The 26,667-nt window shown below is 39.5% G+C and overlaps 1 protein-coding gene and 1 long non-coding RNA gene across 5 annotated transcripts in view; one reads left to right on the top strand and one right to left on the bottom strand.

The window, feature by feature from the left end:
• Positions 1–26,667, bottom strand: part of LOC129145023 (uncharacterized) — a 78,919-nt gene that overhangs the window by 22,739 nt on the left and 29,513 nt on the right. The gene's annotated exons all lie outside the window — the stretch shown is intronic.
• Positions 1–26,667, top strand: part of SLF2 (SMC5-SMC6 complex localization factor 2) — a 53,353-nt gene that overhangs the window by 1,484 nt on the left and 25,202 nt on the right. Inside the window, exons 2-7 of one of the 4 annotated variants that reach the window (XM_037496209.2) lie at positions 126–167; positions 15,334–15,377; positions 15,810–16,543; positions 17,850–17,907; positions 22,981–23,969; positions 24,944–25,014. In XM_037496209.2, the coding sequence (XP_037352106.1) occupies positions 15,818–16,543; positions 17,850–17,907; positions 22,981–23,969; positions 24,944–25,014 (1,844 nt within the window). In that variant the 5' untranslated portion in view covers positions 126–167; positions 15,334–15,377; positions 15,810–15,817. Of the gene's footprint in view, positions 1–125; positions 168–12,437; positions 13,013–15,333; positions 15,378–15,809; positions 16,544–17,849; positions 17,908–22,980; positions 23,970–24,943; positions 25,015–26,667 lie in introns of those variants that run through there. The other 3 variants (XM_037496208.2, XM_037496207.2, XR_005122430.2) reach the window with 3 other exon arrangements.

Below are 26,667 nucleotides of genomic sequence, written 5' to 3'. Positions count from 1 at the left end.
CCACTGACAAGGAATTTTCCTCCAGACTCAGAATTGAGTTCATAAGTGACTGAACTGCCTTTAAATCTTTGTGGAAAAAGAGATAAGATATGAATAAATAACTAAATTCACTCATTTATTCACAGCTAGTTCAACTCAGGAGCAGCACATGTTCTCACCGGATAAAGGTAAAAATGAGAAAATTCCTTAGCACATAAAGTTTTTCCTTTATGTTGTCACTGTTAGAGAATTTAGAATTGAACTATGTCATATATTATTATCTCACTATTACTTAAATATGGTATTTTGTTACTGACTTCTAATTCTGTTACATTCGGACAGAGAATTTGATTTGTATGCTAGCAGTTCTTCGGCATCTTGAATCCTCTTGTGACTTAGAATATAGTCATTATAAATATTCCATGTGTGTAGAAAAAGGAGGTATATTAAGATTGCAATTTTGTTCACTATACTGGGGGGAGGAAGAAATCAAATCGTTGGAGTCCATATTTCTATTTGAAATTATCACTGAGGGGACAAGTGTCCAAATTTTCTAAATCCTGATATTTGCTGCTGAAACTCTCAAATGCTTTTACAAAAAAAGAATTGTTAAAAATATAACTGGTTTTGGGCTTTTAAGCAAAGATTATAAAATTAAAAGAAGTAATTCCCTGATACCGCCCCTAAGTCCCAATCCCGGGACTGGGGGGTGGGCGAGGGTACCATTAACAGTTCTTTGTATCTCCTTTCAGTCACCGTCTATGTCCATGGAATATGTAATCCCATAAACTCTGCCTAACCTTTAAAAGAAACAGCATATTGAAGTGGCATTTTACTGTGTGCCTACTATTAGGCACTTTGCTTTTTTTTCATATTTTTAAAATAGTCTTAAGGCTCTTTGTTCTTTCTTCACTTTACATATCTCTGTACCTTTTCATAGCAGCACATTTATAGCCTCTCCATTCTTTTTAAGTGGCTGGCTGGTATTCCACAGCCATGCTGTTCCATCAGTTATTCATCAGTCCCCTATGGATGAAGACTTAGCTTGGTTTGAATTTTCTGTCCCAAACAATACCGCTGTGAGCAACCTTCCTTCACACATGAGGTTGCTGCTCAGCCTCGGTTCTTTTTCAGGACCAACTGCTCGTTGAGTATCTCCCCCTAAAGCTCTCCTTGTTAAAGTATTTCAAGCTGCTTCCTCTCCTTGGAGGCTGCCACACCAGCCACCTAGTTAAGCCTGGCTAAGAAGCTGCATGTAGTTCCCTAAGCTCCCCCTTCTGCTAGTGCTGCTCTTGAAGACCAGCAAACAGGCCTTTTTGGTTTAAGTGTTCTGTGCCATCACTCCACAAAGCAAGCAGGGACTAACAATAACAAACGTAGGGTGGCACAAAGCTTAGGTAATTTTTCCTTTAGTAGTCCCCGGCTCTGTTTTCTGTCTACCTAAATAAACAGTAAATGGAATGCCTAATTTTCAAAGTTCACCGCCCCCATATCTGAACCCCTAAGAAGGAAAAGTCAAAACTGATTCTTTTTGTCATCGTAGTCCCTTTCCCCCAGTCCAAAAGTGTCTTCATATTTCAGAGATTGCTTTATGGCTCTGAGAGCCCTTAGACTGGGCTCCCGACCCAACGGGTCTGTGACCTGTCAGCTCTGATCACCCAGGAACATTTGTTTCAACCAGAGTTTTTAATTATTATTCAACACTTGTAGGTAGGCTGCAATGTTCTGTATAATAAACAGCCCGAAAATATCAGAACTTTGAGTCCTAAAGTCAGCAAATCCTGGGTGAGTCACACATAACATCCTGGTACCTGTAACATAAAGCCAGCAGAATGCATAATTTCCCGAGCCCTGCAGAGATTGGGTGGTGGAGGCCTCACGAAAAGGGGGCAGATTTCATGAGAGAATTCAATCTCCAAGCCAGCTTTAGGGATGCGTGCCTCATGGGTCGGTACATCTGTGGACACCTGTTGTTTTGCCATTTGTTCTGCTGAATTGGAGACACCCAGAATCCCCCAGGCTGATCCCTCCACTTTCACACCTGTCCACATCTGAATTTTTCATTTGTGATCTAAACCAGCAGCACTCTCAGGGTCGCTAGAAAATCAGGCATGACTTTCTAGGCTGTGCTCTAGAAAAATAAAAACAAACCCTATTTTCCTGCTCCCAACTACCCAGGAAAGTTTTTTCTGCTCTGGTCATAGAACACAAAGTGAGAATTTTATCTTTGGAAGAGCTTAGTAAGAAAGCAGTGTACTGAAGACCATCTGAAGCCCCAACATGGCAAACTATGGATTTTGGGGATATCTTGGAACTGATGATTTGGGTTTACCACATGTTGAGACCTCAGAGTGAAGCCTGCTTTAAGAGTGAAGAGGGGAAAGGCGGATTTGTGAGTGGCATGGAGAGGACTGGGGTGGAGGTAGCTTGGAGAGACTGAGTTTTTTTTTTTTTTTTTTTAATGCAAAAATGTTCTCAGATTCATTTAATGGAATGTGTGTTTCTGATGCCTCTGGTTAATCCTGGTGTGGTAACTAAGTGGAGGAACTGGGGAAAGAAGGGAGCACACTGGGTATTACTGGTAACATTTCAGTTGGGGATGTTCAAGTATCTTCCTGGCTAGAACTGCGCCTATACCAAGTACATCCTGTTGCACTAGGTAGCTCCCTTTGAGGAATGGGCCTGTGTCAGGAAGTCAGAGGAAGTCAGGACTGGGCAGGAGACAGACTGGGGAAATTGACCCAGCTGTAGGAGTTAGCCCCCATGGAGGATGTAACACCCCCAAGGACATTCTATCCTGATTCTGAAAATAATAGCAAGACATCAAGAGCAGATGGACAAGACATATGGGCAGGTATGCCAAGTTCCCACCATGAACAAATAATATTAATAATGGATTAATAAATAGATCATCAGTGTTAATCTTTATTGAATACCTACTATATACTGGACACTATTATAATCACTCCATGTCTTAACTGATTTAATACAAGCCTGTGAGGCAGGCATTATTATTATTGTTATTATTATCATCATCATCATCATCATCATCACCTCTACTTTACAAATCAGGAATCTGAGGTACAGGGAAGCAAAGCAACTATCCCAAAGAAAAATAGAGCCGGGATTCAGGCAGACTTGCTTCAGAGCTCACACTCCTACCACTCTGCTGCTGCCTCTTGAAATGAGCAGACAGAGCCCTGTCTCAGTGATGTTGTCAATGTAGAGAGAATACATATATACAATAGGTCATTTCAATGCAGTGCCATAAATACCATAGCGGAGACATAATGTATATAAGGGTTGAACATGGAGCATCCAGGTCTCTTTAGGGAGTGTTTACTGGGAGCTGCCAATGGGTTGCATGGAAGTCCAAGCCCCATCACACGAGTGAGCCTATGAGCTCAAAGAAAGGCCAGTACCAATATTCTGAATAGCTGGATGTGAAATGCACAGGGAGGAGCACAGGATGGCCTTGCTGGGGTAGAGAGTGATAGGATCATGGCGTTCCCAGGATGACCTGCCAAAGAGTTTAGTTGTAGGTTGAGGGCTTTAAAATGTGTCTGGGGATTTTGTTGTTGTTGATGATGATGATGATGATGGTGTTTATGTTTCATTTTGTTTCCTGTCCATAATGAGTTCAGGAGTGACATGCTCAGATTTGCTTGTTAGAAAGATAGTTCAGGCTGCAGTGTTGAAGATGGATTGAAGAAGTGCAAAGTGAAGGCAGAGACACCAATTTGGAAGCTTTGCAAAGGCTTGCAAGGGATGATAAGGACTTGTGTTAGAGTGCAGCAGGAGGGACAGAAAAGATTGTTCAAAGAATTTCTTTGAATTCTATGAACCAATTAGATAAATGAGTGAAATATAGAAATAGGCAATGAACAAAAGAAGAATCAAAATGCCCTCCCCCAAAATGTATGAAGAGCTATTCAACCTAACAAGTTTGGGATGCAAAAATAAATCAATAAGAAACCATTTTCACCCTACAGATTAGCAAAGGTAAAAAAGGATGTTGATATCAAATAACGGAGCAGACATGAGGAAAACAGTGCTGTCATACATTGCTGGTGCAACTGTAAATTAATTCAGCCATTTATGGAAAGCAATTTGGCAGCAAACAATAAACTTGATGATGCAAATGCCCTGTGACCCAACAATTTCCCTTCTGATTATATGACCATTGAAATTCTTACACATGGGCACAAAGAAACATGTAGAGATGTCCATGACAGCAGTGATTGTACCGGGTAAAAAATATGTGGCAGATGAACTGCTTATATAAATAAAATGTACATGTGTACATGTCTTTTAAAAACATATATAAAATAGTCTATTCTTTATGATTAAATATATATGCATGTAAAAAATGATGACTCTGAGGCATGGAAAACCACAATAGTGGGAAGAGGGGAATTAAACTTGGGATTTGGGTTAAAAAGATTTAACTATGCCTATAATGTTTTATTATAAAAACAAAAAGATGAGAAAAGAGCAGAAGTAACTGAATAAAATGTTAACAACTGTGAGTTCATAGTGGAGAAGATGTGTTCATAATATTATTCTTTCAATTTGTCTATATCTTTTACACTTCTAAAAATAATCAAATATATGGGGATGCATGTATTCTTGGGGAGAAGAAAAGACATAATGATATTTGGGGTGTAAAATCAATAGGACTTGGTAACTGATAACAGGTAGGAATTGTGGGTGGTGGAAGGGAGAGGTTAGACTTCCAGGTTCCTAACTTGGTAAGGAGAGAATATGTTACCTTTCACTGAGATGAGAAACACAGGCAGAAAGAGCATAAAATTTGGAGGTTAGGAAGGGAAAGCACTGAGTTATATTTAAGGACCGAGTTTGAAAACCCAGCAACAAATGTTTGTGCGACCAAATCCCTCACTGGGCGGCAGAACATAATGGCTGCCACATTGCCCATGAAGAGCAGGCAGGAGCAGGGGTGTGGGTGGTGAGGGCCTATGGAAGGGAGAAAAGGGGAAATGAGCAGAAGCATAACTTTTTATCTAAAACCATTGCTTCTTTTATTTTACTATAGATTAATAGATGACAGACAGATAGATAGATAGCTATGTGTTTGTTTGAAAAAAGTAACCTATGTACCTGGGGAAAATATAAATTTTGCAAACAGGGGAAACCTCTCTCCAGAAGCAAGCACTGTATTGAGCTTCTTTACCTATAATCAAGTTGGACAATTAAAAGGACCAATGGCTGACATTGATTAAAAATATAAAATGAACCTGTCCTTTGATCCAACAAGCACCCCTTCACACACAATGGATCTTTGAGATAAACTTCTATCTTCACAAAGACTGGTGTTGTCATGTTATCAGTAGCCTAAGACTAAAAGGAAACTAATTCACCCAGCAATCACGGACAAGTTAAGTAAATTCATGCAGCAGAATACCAGGCTGCAGGCAGGAAGCCACTTTGAAAGCACAGCATCTTTCCAGAGAAAGTTTTGGCATATTCACCCAAATAACCCCTTTAATTTATGCAAACAGTATGTACTGCAGTAACTTCATTTTTTCTGCAACTTAGTTTTTTAACTTCATGTATCATAGAGATAATACCATACCAGTTTATATTGTTTACAAGTGTCAAGAGTTCAGCCGGTCTACATCGTAATATTGCTGCTTGGCATCTATTTTGTGTGTCCAAGCAAACTTCAGGGGCCTTGAAGGGGTTAGACCCTCCCTAGAGTACATGCCCTAGATAGCAGTGTGCAGAAACACAAGGAAATGTCAGTTCCTGATAAGACTCCCCCAACAGCCCTCATGATGAACCCTCTCCCACCTTTCAGGGCGTTCCCTGGCTCACCCTTCAATAAGACAGCCTCAGAGTTTATGAAAACCCACGGTCTTTTTTATTTGAATTGAGCAATCTGATATTATCCTGGGAAACCCAAAGTATTCCACTCACAGACCTTAATAAAGCATGTGCCAAGGATTCTGACACTAACTCTCTACCTGCACTCTGCCTCGACCTCTCTGTATACCCCTGCCAGGTGTGCCATGTACTTTCTCCAGGACCCATGTATTATAAACGTCTCTATTTCAATTTCCCTGGTTGATCCTGGGCCCACCATCTGATACCCCAGGACTCTACTTGGCAAATGTTAATTTAACCAAATCAAAACAAGTAACAACAGTTAAACTTTGTGATTCTTATTATATGCAAGGTACTGTTTTAAGTGCTTTACTTGAAATAAAGTACTTTACTTTAAATAAAGTTATTTAAAACTCACAAGAAGTTATGAGGCCTGTACATCATTCCTTTTTACAGATGGTTAGATAACTTGCCCAAGGTCACAGATCTGCTAAGGCAGAGCTGGGATTTGAGCCCAGGGAGTACAACGGTGAACCTGAAGATTTAATCACAACACAGCAAGGTCTGTACATCTAATTCAGGCTTCCTAACTACAGCCTAGTATCCTACTGGATGAACACACCATAATTTAACTAGTACCCTGTTCGCATCATTAGTTAACTCCTTTTCCATCTTTTGCAACTGACAGTGCTGCAATAAATATTTTTATTTTTAAATTATTTTACAATCTTGACTGTCTTTTAAAAAAAAAAGATGTTTTATTTATGCATACAAGAGCTGGGGTGTAGGCCAGAGGTGTAGGGGGAGGGGTGAGAGGATTCACCACAGATAGAGTAGGGAGCAGAACAGGCAGACCTACTGAGAAATATTGCTGAAGGGAGCAGTGGGTGAGACAGGAGAGGTATGCTGCACTATGTGGGTCAACTTCCTGGCTGGGATTGGATCAAACTCCTGCTGCAGTGGCTGCTGATAGCTTCATAGTGCTGAGACTTAACCCCTTGCACCACCAGGGAGGCCCTGCAATAAATACTTTCATACATGCTATGCTAGCGCATTAGAAGAGAAGTGCTGGATCAAAAGACGTGTATTTCAGATAGCAGGCCTTTTAAATGCTTACAGGTATTGATCATAAGTAAAGTAGGACAATTGCTCAAGGGAAAAAAAAAACCCTGAGTGGGACTCCTGCCTGTTCCTGTAACACTCCTCTGGGCACCATACGCACTTACTGTTACCCCCTCTTTTAACTCCAAGAGACATTTGCTTTAAGTGAGCAGGTCTGGTAGTACCAAAGGCACAAACAAAGGTTTGGGCACATAGCAAACCTCGAGGGCAACTCAAAGAGGAGGCTCTGGGCCTTTACTGCAGGTCTGTGACACGTCACCTCCCCTCCCGGTGTCTGACACTGAGAGGAGAAAACACTGGGCCTGTGTTCACAGTGGAAATTGTGGCCTGGAGGGGCTGCCCCCACAGTCTCCCCTCTCTACCCACTAAGACAAAGTTCTAGGGTCATTAATCATCATGTTTGTATAAGAACCATTTCCTAATTTGTAGGAATGTGGTGAAAATTACATGATCGGGAAGCATCAAGTGCTTAGAACAGTACCTGACACATCAGAAAGCCCCATCGTGTTTGCCATCATCGCTGTCGGTGTTCAGAAAAATTTCTCTGATCCCAAGACTCTAAAAGTTAGGAAAATGGACCTTATTCCCAATAATAAAATGTGTGAGACCACTCTTTATACCTCTTGAAGTCAGAAGTCTAGAACGGTGTGTAAAATCTCTTGACTTTTATATGTTGCTCCATATCGTTAAAAAAAAAAAAGAAAGAGGGCCTCCCCGGTGGCGCAGCGGTTGAGCGCTGGGTTGCGAAGCTGCCCGCGGCCTCTGCGGCGCCGGTTCGATCCCCAGCTGCTCCCCGGCCACCGCAGGAGGGTCCCACGTGGCGCGCAGACCTCTCCTGCCGCCCGCTGCTCCCCTCAGCAGTATACTTTGGTCCTTCTGCCTGCTCTGCTCCCCGCTCTGGCTCTGGTGAATTCTCTCACCCTCCCGCGCTTCTGACTGTACCCAGTGCTTGTATGTATGTATGTATCAATCAATCAATAAATAAATCTTTAAAAAAAAAGAAAAGAAACGAGTTTTCAGGTGGTCACATTATCATGTCTAGCATAGAGAGTCCAGTATTTTGCTAATGTGAAGTTTAAAACTTAAGGCTAGTGCTGTTAGGGACTGACACCAAAGGAACAGGTCAGAGTCCAGTAAGTAAGACTGTGTGGGTCCTGTGTGTTGAATTCTGGGAAGAGCAGGACAAAGGTGTGTGATCAAATGTATTATCCCCAACAGACTCTGTCCAGTTCTATGGTGGAGGGGTCTTAGGTGAGGGGCAGGTAGGATAAAGGATAGAAGATCTTTCTGCCCCTTTTGCATCATTCTCCCTTCTTTCCCTCTTCTCAGTTTCAGCCCCTAGATTACAGGACCTGACATGGCCACCTTAGCCTCTCCTCCCCAGCCAGAAGCTATTATATCAAGGGAAGGGTAAAAGCAAGTGTCTTCAGAGAGACAGTCAGCTCTTTCTACACATCTCCCCTACCCCTGGAGAGTATGACCTTAAAAAGTTATGAGGAGGGCCTCCCCGGTGGCGCAGCGGTTGAGCGCTGGGTTGCGAAGCTGCCTGCAACCTCTGCAGTGCCGGTTTGATCCCCAGCCATCAGCGAGGGTCCCACATGGCACACAGACCTCTCCTGCTGCACCCGCTGCTCCCCTCAGCAGTGTATTTCGTCAGTCTGTCTGGTCAGCTCCCTGCTCTGGCTCTGGTGAATTCTCTCTCTCACCCTCCTGCACTTTTGACTGTACCCAGTGCTTGTATAAATAAATAAATAAATAAATCTTTAAAAAAAAAACAAGTTATGAGGAGAGCCCTGGTAAGTCTCCTCTCCAGCAGGAATGACCAAAGGAAGCCCATTCCTTTCCCTGCCCAGTAATGACTTGCCGCGCACAGGAGGGGCCACAGAAACATTTTATACATCATGGCCATGTAAAATATAGATACAACTGAAGAAGTCCGTGTTCGGCAAAACAACATACACCCATACACAATACCCTCTACTCCATTTTTTTTCAGTGTGGTCTGTGACTCATGCTGACATCAATTTCAAAACCCTCTCATAGATTGTAAATGAGTGTTTAGCATCCTGGAACCAAGTTCCAGAATGGAGTCCCTAAAACCCATAATTTCCCCAAGAGTTTCTATATTTCAGATGTATGAGTAATAATCTATGTCTACCACCACTAAGTAAGACAACTCTAGAAGAAATTTGGGTTTCTATAAGTATTTTTAACTAGTTATTTATTATTTACTAATTCTTTATTAGTGTGTTTTGCAGTTAGAAAGTGGTAACTTTCCAAATGAAACTGATTTTCCTCTTAAGGAAATGACTTAAGGCTTTCTTCTAAAATAATTGTATTTGTTTAAAACTGATTAAAATATTAAGTAAAGGATAGTATAGGAAATATTCTAATATATCAAAAATCCTAATCATGTATGGTGCAACATAATGAAATAATGAGAAATTTTCCTTAACATCAGATCTGTTTTTACAGAGTTTTACTAATCACTCTCAGGAAGTTTAGATTACATACATTACATTACAATAGACTTTTCCCCAGCGGTCACTTAAAACCAAGCCACTGTTTTTTCCAAGCACTTGGGCAGTTTTGAGTTTGCAGCATTTGCAAAGTGATTTGTGCAGCTCTCTAGACACTAGAGCTCGCTTTCCCTTCTTTAGATCGTAACGTGGTCATTCTCTGTCAGGTTTTCAAGTTAATTATTTCCTATTTCTCCAAGTCTGTTCTTTATTCCCCTTCCCAGGCCACTTTCTACCTTTCCTGCCACACACTTTGTTGGCCCCTGGCAGACAGCTCTGCATCCAGCCCCTCTTTGTTCCCAGCCAGCCTCAACACACCCTCCAGCTGGGACCTTGGAGTTTATTCCGGAGGGTAGTAATCTCATAGCAAAAGTATGTCATTACTGTAGAATCAGAAGTTACAGTTCGACTTCCCTGCTTATCAGTAACATTCTTTATAACTTTTTGTTCTTTTAGTCCCTGCCCCCTAAGGTACATTGTGAGCCAATCTGCCCAATTGTGTTCTCTCTGCTTGGGAGCTCTGGCATCAGCTATACTTTCACTCCTCTCAAGATTCCCACCTTAGGCTTGACTCTCCCAGCAAACTTGATCTTTTATTCATGTAACATTGTTTCTGCTGCTGAGCTACTGCTTCCCATCAAGGTCAGAGTCCCCTCTCTTCCCGTCTTTCTCAACTCAGAGTCCTGAACTGAGCTGAGCTGCAACCCATAAAAGTTTTCTGCACAAAAAACACTGCATTCTTGCTTCCTTGTCACCACTCATCCCCAGGCCCAGAAAGCTTCTCAACCTAGCCTTCTATGGCCATCTGGCCTTAATTTCTCCAAATTATTTTCCTAATGTTCCCTGAAGTTTTGTCTTAGGTCTCTAATTCAGTCCTGTTGAATTTATTCATCACCTTCTCCCTCCAACCCTACCCTAGTTTTTCTCTCCCTGTTTATCTCCTCACATGAAAACACGTGAGCTCTTTAACATATTTCACCTAATGTTTAACTTCCCTGCATCTATTTCTGGCCCATTACAAATTAACATGTTAAAAATCTTTACATTAATCGTGCACGTGTGTGGTATTTATATACACATTCAATGTCAGAGAAGAGGTGTACGTGCAAAACAGACCATCCAACACTATTTAGGAGGAGGGAGGGTTTTAGAGGCTCCCAGTAGTTCTAGTTAGTATGTTGAGCATATTTCACCCTGCAACCCAAATCTGTATCATTTTCAAATGCAGCTTAAACAAAGAAGAGCCTTGATGCTTATTGGGGATTTAGATAACTACTTCTCTCTTAAGAAGAGATTTTTTAAATTGTGTTTTCATTATGACTCCATCTCCATTTATTGATCAAGGGATTTCTTGCCTCACTTAACTCCATAATCTGTTGCTCAGATTAAGAAAATGTGAAAACTATTGTTTGGTAGTATGAGTACAGACTTTAAAGTGATACTTTGGGGCTGGATGATTCAAATACTATAATCCATGAAAAGCAACTAATTGATCATGCAGAACATGTTTTTTATGCATTACTCTTTTTTATGGACTGAGCATGCAATGAAACGAATCAGATTAAATGCTTTGCAGATATGTTATTATAGAAGCAGGAACTTACTAGTCTAGAAACATCCAACAGAAAGCACTAATACAAGAGGTAAGAAGCAATGCATGTATGTATTATAGGTCTTTTATAAACAGAGAACTGTTCACTGCTGACTGTCTACCCGCCACTTTTGCCAGCTTGTTGATCACTTTATTCCTCATTAATTCTTCCTTCTTTGGGTTAAGGGGAAGGGAAAAGAGGTGACCTTCAGGCCAGCCTGGCATGCTCAGCTATAGAAGCAGTTAAACCTCCATACAATAAATGTTAAAGGTCTAAATTCTTTTTTGTTATTTAAAATTTAATTCTATTCAATTCATTGAACACATCTACCAAAGCTTGGCCACCCACAAACCTGGTATTTCGGTTAATAGTTCTAACAGTAGCGAACCTGTCTCTGGAATATCTTGTAGGAAGTATGAATGTACTAAAGAACAGAGGGATTTATCCAGTACTTACTACATGAGAGACTCTGAACTGTGTTATTTACATTGTTTCTCTCTTTTATGGTTTGCAATTATCCAGAAAAGTGGCATACCCATTTTACAGATGTAGAAACTGAGGCGCAGATAGACTCTGACCAGTACCTCAGCTTGTAAGGAAAATCCTAGCTAACAGCTTCCAAAGCACAACCCCTTCGAAGGGAAAATTGGAGATTGCTTGTGATTTTTCACTAATTTATGCTGTCCACATTTGACAGGGGTAATTGAAAGCTCACCCTATGTTCCTTTCAAAAACCTCCAAGGAAGCTGGCTGCAGACACTTCATGGATAACTCATTTCAGCAGTTAAGAAACAAAATGCTTTTGTGGAATTAAAAGCCTTTATTTCAATGGGTTTCCCCCGACCCGTCTTATAGAGAGAAAAATAATCCGCCGCAGCCCTAAAGAGCCCTCACAGAGGGGACAAGTCTTCAGACTGGGTCGTGCAGACAACCAAGGGAAGAGTGACAGCATTAGGGCTCTTTGGCCTAAGCTGTTAAAGAGCGATGGAGGGAACAGCTGGGGGGTTCTGAGGCACAATTGTGTGACACAGGAAGCCCAAATGTTGGCCATCCTCACTGAAAGCAGCTGCCAGGCTCCGCTTTGCTTCTGCAAAGCTCGCCCTGGCCCTCGACCTGCCGGGTGTAGCCAGCTGCCGCAGGGCCTGCGGCTGTCCGCTCCTTCCCGCCCCCGCGCGCCCGCCAAGGCCGAGCCGCCCAGACGCGGCAGCGAACAGCTCCCCCCCGCGCGCGCACGTGACGGGGGCGGGGGGGAGGGACAGTTCCCCTCGCCCCTCCCCCGAGAAGCCCCGCCTTCTCCTGAGAAGGCGGCTATTGCGCCACTACCGGAATGACCGCCACTCCGGCCAATCAGGACGCGAGTCTTCGAGCGCGCCCCGCCCCCTGTTGGTCCTCAGGTTCCTTCCCGCTCGCAGAGGAGTCACTTCCGAAGAGAGAGAACCGCCATGAAGATAGAAGGGGGTGCCGCCCACCTCTGCTCCGACAGCCGCCCCGAGTCCCAGCAGCAAGACGGCAACCACGCACCCATCTTCTCCAACCACAGCTCATGCCGCCGTCGCCAGCGGCGCCGACATGACAAGGCGCTGCATGCCCGCTAGGCCAGGTTTCCCCTCATCCCCAGCCCCGGGGTCGTCGCCCCCGCGCTGCCATCTGAGACCCGGTAGTACCGTCCCTGCTGCAGCGGGAAAGAGAACAGAGAGGCCTGGGGACAGGTACCGTGCAGAGGGCGTAAGAAGGGGCCGGGTCGCGGGGGCAAGGGTATGAGGGAGGACTGCGGACGGCCGCTCTTCCAGTTCCCGCCATCCTCCGCGAGCTCGGGCCTCGGCGTTCCGGGGCCTGGCAAACCCCCGCCCCGCCTCCGCGCGGGGGTTTCTGGGAGTTCGAGTTTCCTTTTCTGTAGTTGGGACGCCGCTCTCGGTCTAGTGATCCTGGATGGCTGCGGAGAAGCCGCCTTAGGTAGAACGTGATTTTTGTCATTTACGCTAGCTGAAGCTGGGCCCCGGCTGCTTAATGCATATTTAGGCCGTTTTCTGTACGTTGTCAGTTCTGTTGATCCTAGTGGTTTAATAGTATAGACCTTTCTGTATGGTGGGGGACATTATGTAAGCTGTGATAAGGACAACCCTTCCACGAATTACTTTCTAGTCCAGTATACATGACAATTCATTCTTAAAAGAACATGCGTATTTGAAATACATGTTTTCTTCTTCCGTAACTACGCCTCTCCAAGAGGCCAATTTTTTTTTTTTTTTTGTAAAAATTTTGTGGGAGCTGTGTAATGAGATGGGGAGTTTGATCAAATGACATCCTCTGACAATAAAACATGTTTACATTCTCTAAGCACTTGGTACTGTCTTTTATTTTAAGTGTAAAAGCTTGTAACCTAAGTTTAACAGTAAATTTGTTTTCTAATACTGTGATACAAGTCCACAATCCCTTATCTTAATTCTGAAAGCCAGAAAACTATGAAAACCAAAAGTTTGAATAAGTTTGGCACCACATCTTACTTAGCAGCCAAACCTGACTACGACTAACGGGTCCATATCTCATTAAACGAGAGTATAAGTTTGCTGTGTGTTTATGGGGTGTGGTGGCAGAACCCCATGGGGGGCTTTGCATACTACCTGAAGTTACCTCCCTTCTAAAATCTAGTGAATTCAGAATTCTAAAATACAGTTGGTCCCAAAAGTTTCAGATAAGGGCTTGTGAGCTTATTTATAATTTACTAGTTATAAATAAGTAATGGATACCTCTGTGCATGTGAACTTAAGGAACAGTTCCATTTGAAAGTTACTTTCGTGGTTATTTTACGTATTTCTGGTATAATTTTACCCAAAACCATTTTTTTCTATGTTATTTGAGATAGCCTGGATTTAACATTTCATGGAAGACTTAAAATGTTATGTGGTGTTAGTGTAAAAACAATGTTATTTTGTTTTAAGTTAATTAGCTGCTTCCCTATCCTTTCCCATCTCTCTTTCCTCAGCCAGTAACTGCAGATGTCCTTCTTATCTTGGCAGAACCACTAGCATTTCTTTCTTTAGTCTCTTGTGGAGCTAATAGTTATTTTATTAAAACAAATGCTCTTTAGCCTGTCACTTATATTCATATCATAGCCACTTAACTTCTCTGCCAACATCTCAGACAAACATTGTGGACTCTAAGTAAATCACTAAAGATGGGTTTCACTCATAGGTGACCAGGAAAGTGTTCACAATGTAGAAATTAAAACTTAAGAGGAATTGATGTTCAAGGTTTATCTAAGCATTCCAGCCTCATAGTGTCTAAATGTTTCAGATAATTTGTCATCTACAACTTACTCTTTAAGTAATATGAATACATTCTAGTAAAATTTGCCATATGCCATACTGTATGCTCTACATATAATATCCCTCTTTATGTAGCTGTCAGATAACTAAATACATGAACAAATCAGAATACAAATTCTGGTAATCTCCTATTTCACTTTGAGTTCATTTTTGGGTACTGAAATCTTTAAAGAGTACAATTTGGGTTTTATTGTTGTTAATTATCTTTTCTCTGTTTTGTGTTTTTCTCAGGCAATGTGTTATCTTTGTAAATACCTTAAGAATTCTTGGGTGAAAAGACTAAAAAACTAGCTGTGAAGACTCATTCCAGTTTCTGCTGGTAGTTAGATTAATATCTTAGAGTAGTGTATGAAGTGGGTAATGTAAACGTAGTACTTCTGCCTCTTACCGAGGATACTCCTTTTCAACTCTCTCCCCAGACCATCTAAATCACTCATACATTTTACCTTTCCACCATCTATTTTTGTTATGAGTCTGCTCATGTTTTACTCAATTATTATAATCTCCATTATTTATTCAGCAAACATTTAGTAAGCTTAATAATTTGCACCTATCACAGGAGATCAAAATCTCCAGTGATAACAGGATGAGATCCTCATCTTCGAAATCTTTCATTCTACTATGTAGCACTGAGCTTTTCAGTTCTAAGAAACAGTCTACCAATTTCCTGAATTCACATTTCCGTTTTACCATTTTAGTACTATAGCTAATATAAATCTCACTTTTTATTGTGCTTTTATAAATCTCCTACAGGAAGTAGTGCATTGTTTTCAATTTTTTATAATCAACTTAGCACAGCATTATTGCCATTGTAAGAACTGGGTTGATTAAACCAGATAGTGAAATCCAACTTATAGTCTATCAATCTAGTATTATCCACTTAATTGAACTATTGAAGTTTTAATATTTGCTTATATGATTCCATATTAGTTATGCTTTTATTTTCAGGAAGCAGTCAGTTATAGATTTCTTCAAACCAGCTTCAAAACAAGGTATGTACACTTAATGTATTTCTTGTGGACTCTCGGGATAGGGAGGGAGCTTAATTGAACGTTTAAATCTTGGAATTTTTATTAAACATAGAGTTCAAAATTGAAAACATGAAAATGCAGAACTTACAAAGATAAGTTTGGACATCGTGAGGAAACTTTTCTGTTAAGCTTTCTTACGTTTAAAATACTCCAGTGAATGTTCATGATGCATATGAATTTGATTCTCAGATATAGTATTTTATTTCATGAGGAGCTTTATAAAGTAAGGCTCTTAATAAACTATGTCATAATTTCTCTCCCCAATAAAATGTATATCATCATCTAAGTACCCATTTGAGAATTTTTGTGATAGCATAGTATTTTAAATAATATAGAGTAACAATTTGCGTTATTTTTAATAACATGCAACTTGTGTTTTAATTGACTATTTAGATAGACATATGTTGGATTCGCCACAAAAATCAAACATCAAATATGGAGGAAGTGGATTGTCCATCTCTGGAACAGAGCAATTTGAAAGGAAACTATCTTCACCAAAAAAATCTAAACCCAAAAGGGTGCCGTCAGAAAAGAGCCCTATTTTAGAGGCTTTCATGAAAGGTGTGAAAGAACACCATAAAGATCATGGTGTACATGAGTCATGTCGGCCTTGCGTGTCACTAGCCACCAAATACCCAAAGGCAGGTACAAAAGTCTATGTTCCTTCATATTGCTTGCCAAAGGAAATGAAGGCATTAAAGAAGAAACATCGCTCTCCAGAGAGAAGGAAGTCACTGTTTATTCATGAAAATAGCAAGGAGAAGAATGATAGAGATCGCGGCAAGACCAATGCAGACTCCAAAAAGCAGGCCACAGTGACAGAACCTGACATCTTCAAGAACAGCTCCAGAAGTCTAAGCAGTAGGAGCAGCCTATCCAGGCACCACCCAGGAGAAAGCCCACTGGGAGCTAAGTTTCGGTCGTCATTAGCTTCTTACTGCAGAGAAAGAGAACTAAAGAAGCTGAGAAAGGAACAAATGGAACAAAGAGTCAACTCAGAAAATTCTTTCTCAGAAGCAAGCAATCTTTCCCTAAAGTCCTCTAGTATAGAAAGAAAATGTAAACCAGGGCAGGAACAGAGTAAACAGAATGACATCATACCTGGAAAAAGTAATCTTTCAAACCTGGTATGTACAATAATTACTGAATTAGTTTTGCTACTTCTTTATCATACCTATACCCCACATCTAAAAATATATAATCTTTATTAACATCATGTTCATAGCTTGTCAGGGGAATACTGATACATAGTTTTGTAGAAGCTAGTTTCATTAACTTTTCTCCAACTGTTCATCAGACGGTATAAGACAGCATTTCTTGCCCTTAATTTCTTCACATCGTAACAAATATCTCTATTAGTAAAGTAAGCATTCTTTTTTTAGGCAAGTAAAAATTTTTAAATTAGGCTGTGCAGATGGGAGATATTTGAAATATGGAAAGTCTAAAACATCAGGAAATTATTTTAAAACAGTAGTTCTCAAAATGTGTTTCCTGGACCAGCAATATATCAGCATCACAAAGGAACTGGTTAGAAATGCAAGTTCTTGGTCCTCAACCCAGTTCCACTGAACCAGAAACTGGAAGTAGAGCCCAACCCCCTGCAGCTATCATGACTTCCAGATAATTCTGATGCACTTTTTTTTATTTCTGATACACTTTCGAGATGCAATTTTGAGAATCACTGCTTTAGAGTATATACAAATCTTAGATAATTGGGTGTAGGTCTTAGAAAACTTAGAAGATAATGACGACTTATAAAATACATCTTAACTTGATCATATCTTAGAGTAGACCAAACTTAGGTAACATGAAAGCTGTCCTCCCCTAGATTGTCAAGTATATCTGTTTTAAAGAGCTTCTTTATATACAGAACAAGTAAAGATCAGGTATCAAAAAAGTGCTGTATTGATAAGATGCTATGAACTTTTTAAACCAGCTCAACCAAAAATAAACCGAACTGACCTTCTGGAAGTGAATGGAGATTGTTGCAGTGAATATTGCTAGAAAATACATTTGTGAACTCTAGGGCTCATTTGCAAGGGATTTGGTGCCTTTGTCAGTAAAATTTACAAATGATCAATTTGGTCCATTTTTAATATGATTTCAGTGTTTGGTGGTGCATCAGTACTTAAATGGAAATACCAAAAGAGTAATAAACTGTGTTCGTTTAGTTAGCAAATACTAGGCTTTCTTTTTTTCAACATAATAGTACAGTGTTTCTAATAGTTAATCTTGATTATTACCAATCTAAATTTACATTATGAAAACGTGTATTTTCACATTCTTATACAAATACACTTCATTCTGATAAAAGTTAATTAGGTGCTTTTCAAAATTCATTCTAGACATTTGTATTTAAATGTTATGAAGAAAAGTTCATATTCTTCACTCTCCCAACTTTTTTTTTTTTTTTCCCCTTCATTTTGCTAATAGGAAAACGGACATCTCTCAAGAAAAAGGGCCTCTTCTGATTCATGGGAACCTGTTTCAGGTAGAATCAAAATTGAATCTATGAATTTTTAAATAAAGTTGCATCTTAATGGCACAGGTTTTTAGAGCAAATTTTTTTAAATATACATTTTTCTTCCTAGAGATGAAATAAATGTCTCAGATTACTCAGCAGTTTGGTAAAATTATATTCAAAAGTAATATATCTTAAATTTAGTGTATTGTAACCTATGGTTTGTCTTGATTCTTCTCTGCCTTTTTCAGTAGTCTCTTAACATGTATCTTATATTGGTGTTTAGTGTTTTACTTCTGAATCCTTGGCTACATTAAGAAGCATAATCTTACGTTCTTGAAATTGTGAACTATCTGTGTACTTGGTATTATAGAGGCATTGTATAAGGTTGAAACTGTTATATAATCCAAAACAGTATTTCCTAAATATTTCACACTACAAAGATCCCTTTTAACATCAAATTTCAAGGATACGTACATGATACTAATTTTATACTTACGGAATCTTTTAGTTGAGAAAGTGCATAATAACAAACAGCTACTGCTAATACAGTACTCTTAAAGTATCTTTATCTTTTTTTTTTTAACTAGAAAATACAACAGTGTAAAATTCAAATTGCGGACACTTAGAACAAAAGGGCCCCAGAAATAACAGTGGTTAATAGTCTGATGTATTAGTTTTTGTTTACTATAAATACAAACTGAAAACCAGACCTTTCAAATTTTCACACTCAGTAAGATAAACCGAACATGATAATAGCCAACATTTGCTGAGTACCATGTCATATTGTGTGTTTTTAAATCATTTGATTCTCACCTTCTAGAAAGTAGTTACTTTTAGAAATGAAAAAAGGTACAGAGAGTTCACACTCATCCTTCTTAAAGTTTCATGTAAAACTTCTATATACACATATTTATATTTTATATACATATATTTTTTTAAGATTTATACACACAAGAGCTGGGGTGCAGGCCAGAGGTGGTGGTGGGGCAATGGTGAGAAGATTCACCAGAGACAGAATGGGGAGCAGAATAGGTAGAGCCACTGAAATACATTGCTGAGGGGAGCAATGGGTCAGACAGGAGAGGCCGCTCCATGTGGGTTAGCTCCCTGGCTTGGGATGGAACTTGGGATTGAATTCGTGCTGCTGTGGCTGCAGATAGCTTCACTGTGCTAAGACTTAACCCCTTACCCCACCAGGGAGGCCCATATGTATATATTTTAGAAATACATTGCATTAAAACAAGTCCTCTTAAGAATTTATCTTCAGTTAAGACTGAAACCAAATTTCACTGTCATAGAAGGGACTTTTAAGATACAGGAATAAATTTGAAGTTTCATGGTTTTTTTTTTTTTATTTAGTATCTTTTATTTCAGTGATCAAATTTTAGTGAATTTTGACATTATGATATAAGAATGGCCATGAGATTATGCCTGCACTATGTCACACATTTGTAATAATAAACAAGTGATCACTGTACACGGAGGTGAAGGGAAGAACAAAATATTTTTAGGCTAGTTCTGCCATTATAAGTTGCCACCAAATTATTCGGCTTTTTTTTTCCTTCTGATAATGACTGAGGAAAATTCTCTTCAGTTCCTTAGTTTGCAGATTTCATCAGGGTACCTGAAATAGTTTCATTTATATAATCCCACATATTGAAATTTTGCAATACTACTTGAAAAAGATGCTTTCTGTATATGTTCAGAGGCAGATTTAAGATGGCTGCCTTCATTTCGACCTTTGTTTCTAATATTTTTGCAATTATTTCATAATCAATAATTATGCTATTATACACTAGCAAACATTTATATTTCAATTGACTTTCAAAAGAATATAAAGAACATAACGAGACTTTTCTTTCTAGGTAATATTAAGTATGCTTGTTTATCTGAGAATACGTATTAATCAAAATGTTATATATTATTCATATTCCTGCTATTACACTTACCAATTGTGATGGTGGTATACATATTCATTACCATGTACAGAGATATCAGAAATGTTGTTAGAGTATGCATTTGGCTCTTTGGACTTTCAGAGGCCTGTCCTTTGACTCTTTTGACTCTTTAATATGTCACTAGTTTATTCTGTAATTTTATTAATAACCAGACTCATATCAAATAACATTGGATTTTTCCCTGTTTTATTTTTACAAACTCAATCCCTGTCTTATCTGAGTATATAAGTTAAGAGATACTTGAAATAAAAGAAATATTAGTCTGCAAGTTGTGAAAGGAGTGCACAAAGAATCACGACAATTTTTGTAGGTAATTTACTGCCCTAGAGAGCTTGCAAAAAGATGAGCCTACCTGTAATAGCAATTCAGTACCTTCTCATTCTAGATGGTAAAAGCTGATTTAGAGAGCTCATTTTCCCTAAACTTTTCCACAATTTTTCTCTCCTCCTCGATAAATCTTCCATTTCTGAATAAAGCAGGGATTTCTCTTCATTAGTAGCTATATATAAATTGACTTCTCTAGGATAAAGTGGGCAGAATGCAAACTAGCAGCTCTGATTGTCTTCTTTGTTAGCCCAAACTTAAGGTTATCAGTATAAAAGTTTACCACAAGTCTTCTTAATTATTTGATTTCTTGAACAATTATAAAGGAGCTTTTTTATAAGACATTAAATCCCAGAAAACTGAGTGGGCATGGAATGATTTCTTCAGGCAATAGACTGTAGAAGAATGGAGACAGGAGTATTTTTTAAATTAATTCAGTTTTCATTTTTATATGTTGAGTTTTCCAGATTCTGTATTGATCAGGTTGTCCAAATAATTACTTAACTCTTGAGTTTGGTTTTTGTTGTTTTTAAAGTTTGGTTTTTTTTTTTTTTTTTTTTTAAGATTTATTTTTATTTATTTATACAAGCACTGGGTACAGTCAGAAGGGAGGGTGAGAGAATTCACCAGAGTCAGAGCGGGGAGCAGAGCAGGCAGAAGGACCGAAGTACACTGCTGAGGGGAGCAGCGGGCGGCAGGAGAGGTCTGCGCGCCATGTGGGACCCTCCTCCGGCGGCTGGGGAGCAGCCGGGAATTGAGCCGGCGCTGCAGAGGCTGTGGGCAGCTTCGCAACCCAGCTCTCAACCGCTGTGCCACCGGGGAGGCCCTGTTGTTTTTAATGTAGTCAAACTGTTGAGGAGTTCAGAACCTCTGTCCATGTGTAGAAATAAACTTGATTTTGAAAATACTGATTTTGTATATAAGGATTGAATTTTTAACGACTAACGAATTTTGAGAGTGAGTTAATGAAATACCACATTTTTAAAATATTTTACTGTATTTTTAAATACAGTAAGTTTTTTTGTTTTTTTTTTTTTAAGATTTATTTATTTATACAAGCGCTGGGGTACAGGCTAGAGGCACGGGAGGGTGAAAGAATCCACCAGACAGAGCAGGGAGCAGAATAGGCAGAAGGACCTAAATACACTGCTGAGGGGAGCAGCAGGCGAGGCAGGAGAGGTCTGCTGTGCCGTGGGTATCTCCCTGGCTGGCCGGGAATCGAACTGGCGCCTCAGAGACTGCGGACAGCCTCACAGTGCTGAGCTCAACCCGCTGCACCACCGGGGAGGCCCACAGTAATTTTTTTAAAACTGATTAGCTTAGATATGTGTTGTTATTAAAGTACTTCTGAATAGAGCTCCTAACATACAGCTTGTTTTATTTTCTTATGACTGCCATGATAAAGTACCAAAACTTGGTGCCTTTTAAGAACAGAAATTTTAGGGGCCTCCCTGGTGATACAGGGGTTAAAGTCAGTGCTATCAAGCTATCGCCAGCCACTGCAGCATGAGTTTGATTCCCAGCCAGGGAGCTAACCCACATAACGAGGCAGACCTCTCTTGTCTTGCCCACTGCTCCCCTCAGCAGTGTATTTCAGTATATCTGCCTGTTCTGCCCCCTACTCTGTCTCTGATGAATCCTCTCACCCATCCCACTCCCTGCAACACTAGCCTACACCCCAGTTCTTGTATACATAAATAAAAAAAAACTTTAATAAATTTTAAAGAAAAGGGCCTCCGTGGTGGCGCAGGCGTTTGAGCACCGCACTGTAAAGCTGTCCGCAGCCTCTGCAGCACAGGTTCAATCCCTGCTGGCCGGTGAGAATCCCAAACGGCGAAGCAGACCTCTCCTGCCTCGCCTGCTGCTCCCCTCAGCAAGCAGTGTATTTCATCAGTCTGCCTGTTCTGTTCCCCCGTCTGTCTCTGGTGAATCCTCTCACCCTCCCATGCATCTGGCCTGTATACTGGTTCTTGTATAAATAAATAAATCTTTTTTAAAAAAAAATTTTTTTAAAGAACAGATATTTAATGTGTCAACAGTTCTGGAAGCTAGAAATCCCAAATTAATAGGGCCTTCTGTGACAGCTCTAGGGGAGAATCCTTCCTTGCCTCTTCTAGCTTCTGGTGTTTGCCTAAAATCCTAGGCATTCTTTGACCAGTCATATCGTTTCTTCTTCTTGTGTGTCTTCACATCATCCTTAAGTGCATGTCTGTCTCCATGTCTAGCTTTTCCTTTTTACATAAGGACGCCAGTCATATTACATTGGGGTCTACTCTAGTGACATCATTATAACTTACCCCCATAAAGACACTATTTCTAATTAAGATCACATTCTGAGTTTCTGGAAGTTAAGACTTAACACAGCTAAAAGACTAGAGAGAGAAATGGGATGTAATAATTAAATAATAGGAAGGAAGACAGGTAGATTTTTTTAATTGAGAAGTTAACATTTCTGGAACCAGACCTTGATCCAAAAATAAGAGTGCATATACACTTTGAAGGAAAGTGCCTTGGGAATCTTTTGTTTAATAACAAATATATAGTTTTTTATATTTTAGAGAGGGATACCTTTAATTATACTTAGTAAGCTTTTTAAAGTTTTGGAATGAAATGAGCATTTGTCATTAGCATTAAATTTCTTAAACATCAGTATTTATCACTTATTAAGTAAATGATGGCATTAACTTTGTTCCACATGTGGTGAACAATCTCAGCCTGAACTTCTAGAATTTAAACATTTTTGTCAGTGTTCTAGACACTGAATAAACTTTATTAAGAATATATGCCCTTCACTAATCTGGCAAAAATTAAATTTTAGCAGGCTCTAAGCAGAATAAATTCCCTGACAAAAGAAAAAGGAACTCTGTGGACTCAGATCTGAAAAGCACAAGAGAATCTATAATGCCAAAAGCAAGAGAGTCCTTCCTTGAAAAGCGTCCTGATGGGCCACATCAGAAAGAGAAATTTATAAAACATATTGCACTGAAGACCCCTGGTGATGTATTGCGCTTGGAAGACATATCCAAGGAACCAAGTGAAGAAGCTGATCGCTCCTCTGCGGGGTTGGCACCTTCAAGTTCTGGCCACCATTCTTCCAGGAATAGTGACCAAACCCGTGTGGAAAGTACCAAAGAGACTAAGATGCAGAAACCCCACATATCTTTACCTCAGGAAAAATCTGCAGTTAAAAAAGCTAGCAGCCTACAGAAAAATAAAATTGCTAGCTCTGTGGCAGCAAAGGAGACAAAACTTCTACCTTTACTTTCCCATGTACCAAGTGCTGGTTCCTCTCGGGTACCGTTAAATGCTAAAAGTTGCACTCTTCCAGTTCCTAAAAAAGATAAAGAACGTTCCTCATCTAAAGAATATTCTGGGTATTCTTCAGAGTCCTCCAAACACAAGGAGCACAAAGCAAAGACTAATAAGGCTGATTCTGACGCGTCTTCAGGGAAAATTTCTGGGGGATCTTTGCATTCAGAATATGGCACTCCTACAAAGTCTCCCCCAGCTGCTTTGGAAGCTGTGCCATGTATACCAAGTCCAACAGCACCTTCAGATAAAGCCCCTTCAGATAAAGAGAGTTCAGGAAATTCCAATGCAGGTAGCAATGCACTGAAAAGAAAACTAAGGGGTGATTTTGATAGTGATGAAGAAAGTTTAGGTTACAACCTAGACAGTGATGAGGAAGAGGAAACATTAAAATCACTGGATGAAATAATGGCTTTGAACTTCAATCATACTCCTGCAACTACAGGAAAGCCTCCTGCTCTTTCCAGAGGGCTTAGATCTCAGTCATCAGATTATAGAGTAAGTAGTTCTGTGACATTTATCTTTACTTGAAGAGGGAAAGTTGAATTGATTAGTGAAAAAGAGATAGATTGCTAGAACTTATTTTAAAATCTAGTATTTATTATGACACATTAATTGAACTAAAACTGATGTAGTAGTTCTTTCATTAATGGGTTTCCCATATCTTTAGCTTTATTTCTGTAAATCAGTGGTCTCCAAGCTTTTTTGATCACACACATTTTTGTAAAAAAATTTTGAGCATGTACCCCAATTTATATGTATACTTACAGGTTATATACATGTACCACCATACTACTGTGTACTTTCTAAAGCATATGCAAAAATAGAATTTAAAGAAAGAAGACAAAAGTATTTTCCTATAAAAGTTATGTAGAAGTTACTATAGACTAAGTTCTACTGGAGTTTCTATGGAAGTTCCATATAAATAGAAGTTCTATTATTTTCTTCCTGCACCCCAATGGATCACCTTGCACACCCCCTGCTTTGGAGACCACTGCTGTAAATGAAGGTAGAGTGTAGAAATGTTGTTAATTGTGGTGTGCAATTTTATTTATAAAGTACTTCATTCTATCTTGGGAATAAGCTGAATTAAATTCTCATGTGTCTGTAAAATTTGGTGGGGAAGGTGTTAATGTTCCATGGTAACACCTAAAAATCAGTGGTTTGATTCTACTAAAATAGAATTTAAAAATAAAGACAGGATACCCATGGAGCCTTTGGGTGTTTCTAGTCAGCTCCTAAGGCTAACAGGGTTTTATAAGTAGTCCCTTTCCTAATAGATGGTAAAATCAAATTGCCTGCAGTACAAAAAACTAGACTTAAAGCATGACGGTGAAAATTCTTTTAAGAAAGGTATCCTGCCCCTGGTTATTGAAATAGAAAATCTTTAGTATTCTGAAATATTTAAAAACATCCCAATTCTTATACTAAGATGTGTTATAAGGTATTTCTAAATTTTCTTTTTGTTCTAGGAAACTGTTCATAGTGGAACTTACACAAATTCTTTAGAACGTCTAGTGAAGGAGATGGAAGACACACAAAGGTTAGTAGCACCATGACCTTGCTGGATTTAATGTACTGCTTATTAGTGTGACTTTTAATTTGCTTAAGAAATCATGAGAAATTAGCATGCATTTTGTGCTGTACCATTATAACAGTTTTGCTGCTGGCTATTAGAAGGAAGGTGTTCTTGTTCAGTGGCTGAACAGAAGACCAAGGATTTTGTGGTATACTCCATTAACTAATAATAATTCCTTTCTGCTTACATAGTTTCAAACTGATAGCTGAAATTCTTGATGAAAAACATGAGTAGAATTTTTTTGGGGGGGGGTAATCTTTTTGTTTTGATAATATATAAAAAACATAAAATTTACCATTTTAATCATTTGAAGTATAGTTCACTGGCATTAAGTACATTCATATTGTGCAGCCATCGCCACCATCTATCTCTAGAACTTTTTCATCTTCCCTAATTGAAATTCTGTGTTCATTAAACAATAACTCTCCACTCTCTTCTTCCCCTCAGCCTCATTCTATCTTCTGTGTCTATCAGATTCACTATTCTAGATACCTAATATAAATGGGAATGTAAAATATTTGTCCATTTATGACTGTCTGGCTTGTTTTCCTCATATCTTCAAGGCTTATCCATGTGGTAGCATGTGTCAGAATTTCCTGTTTAACACTAAATAATACTCTTTTGTACATATATGCCACTGTTTGATTATCCACTCATCCACTGATGGACATTTCGGTTACTTTAATTTTTTGGGCTCTTGTAAATATTGCTGTTTGAACAGGGTTGTGCAAATATCTCTTCACATCCGACTTGCAGTTCTTTTGGATATAAAACCAGAAGTGGGATTGCTAGATCATGTGGTATTTCTATATATAATGTTTTTAGGAACTACATATTGTTTTCTACAGCGGCTGAACCATTTTATATTCCTGCCAGCAGTACACATGGGTTCTGGTTTCTCCACGTCCTTACCAATACCTGATATTTTCTGACTTTTTGATACTAGCCATCCTGATGGGTATGAAATGGTATCTCATAATGAGTTTGCATTGTGTTTCCCTAATGACTAATAATGTTGAACATCTTCTCATGCCTCTATTGGCCATTTATATAGCTTCTATGAAGAATGTCTATTCAGATTCTTTGTCAATTTTTTTAATCTGGTGGAGTTTTTATGCAAACAGAAGAACAGTCAAGTTTGAAACCAGTATTAGAAGAGATGGTATTTCTACATCAAGTTAATTCTTTTGAGGAGGAAATTTAGAATTATCATTTAAACCCCCCACATACACACTCAGAAATAAAAATGTTTAAGGATCGGGCCTCCCTGGTGGCGCAGCGGTTGAGCGCTGGGTTGCGAAGCTGCCCGCAGCCTCTGCGACGCCGGTTCGATCCCTGGCTGCTCCCCGGCCACAGGAGGAGGGTCCCACATGGCGCGCAGACCTCTCCTGCCGCCCGCTGCTCCCCTCAGCGGTGTACTTCGGTCCTTCTGCCTGCTCTGCTCCCCACTCTGACTCTGGTGAATTCTCTCACCCTCCCACGCTTCTGACTATACCCAGTGCATGTGTAAACGAACAAACAAACAAACAAATAAATAAATAAAAACATGCCTCTAAAAAAAAAAAAAAAAAAAAAATGTTTAAGGATCATAATGACCTAATGAAATTTATGTGACAA

This window comes from Talpa occidentalis, unplaced genomic scaffold (assembly GCF_014898055.3).
Source record: "Talpa occidentalis isolate TD23 unplaced genomic scaffold, MPIMG_talOcc4v2.1 talOcc4.8, whole genome shotgun sequence".
Lineage (NCBI taxonomy): Eukaryota > Metazoa > Chordata > Mammalia > Eulipotyphla > Talpidae > Talpa > Talpa occidentalis.
This window is presented reverse-complemented; position numbering and strand designations above follow the sequence as displayed.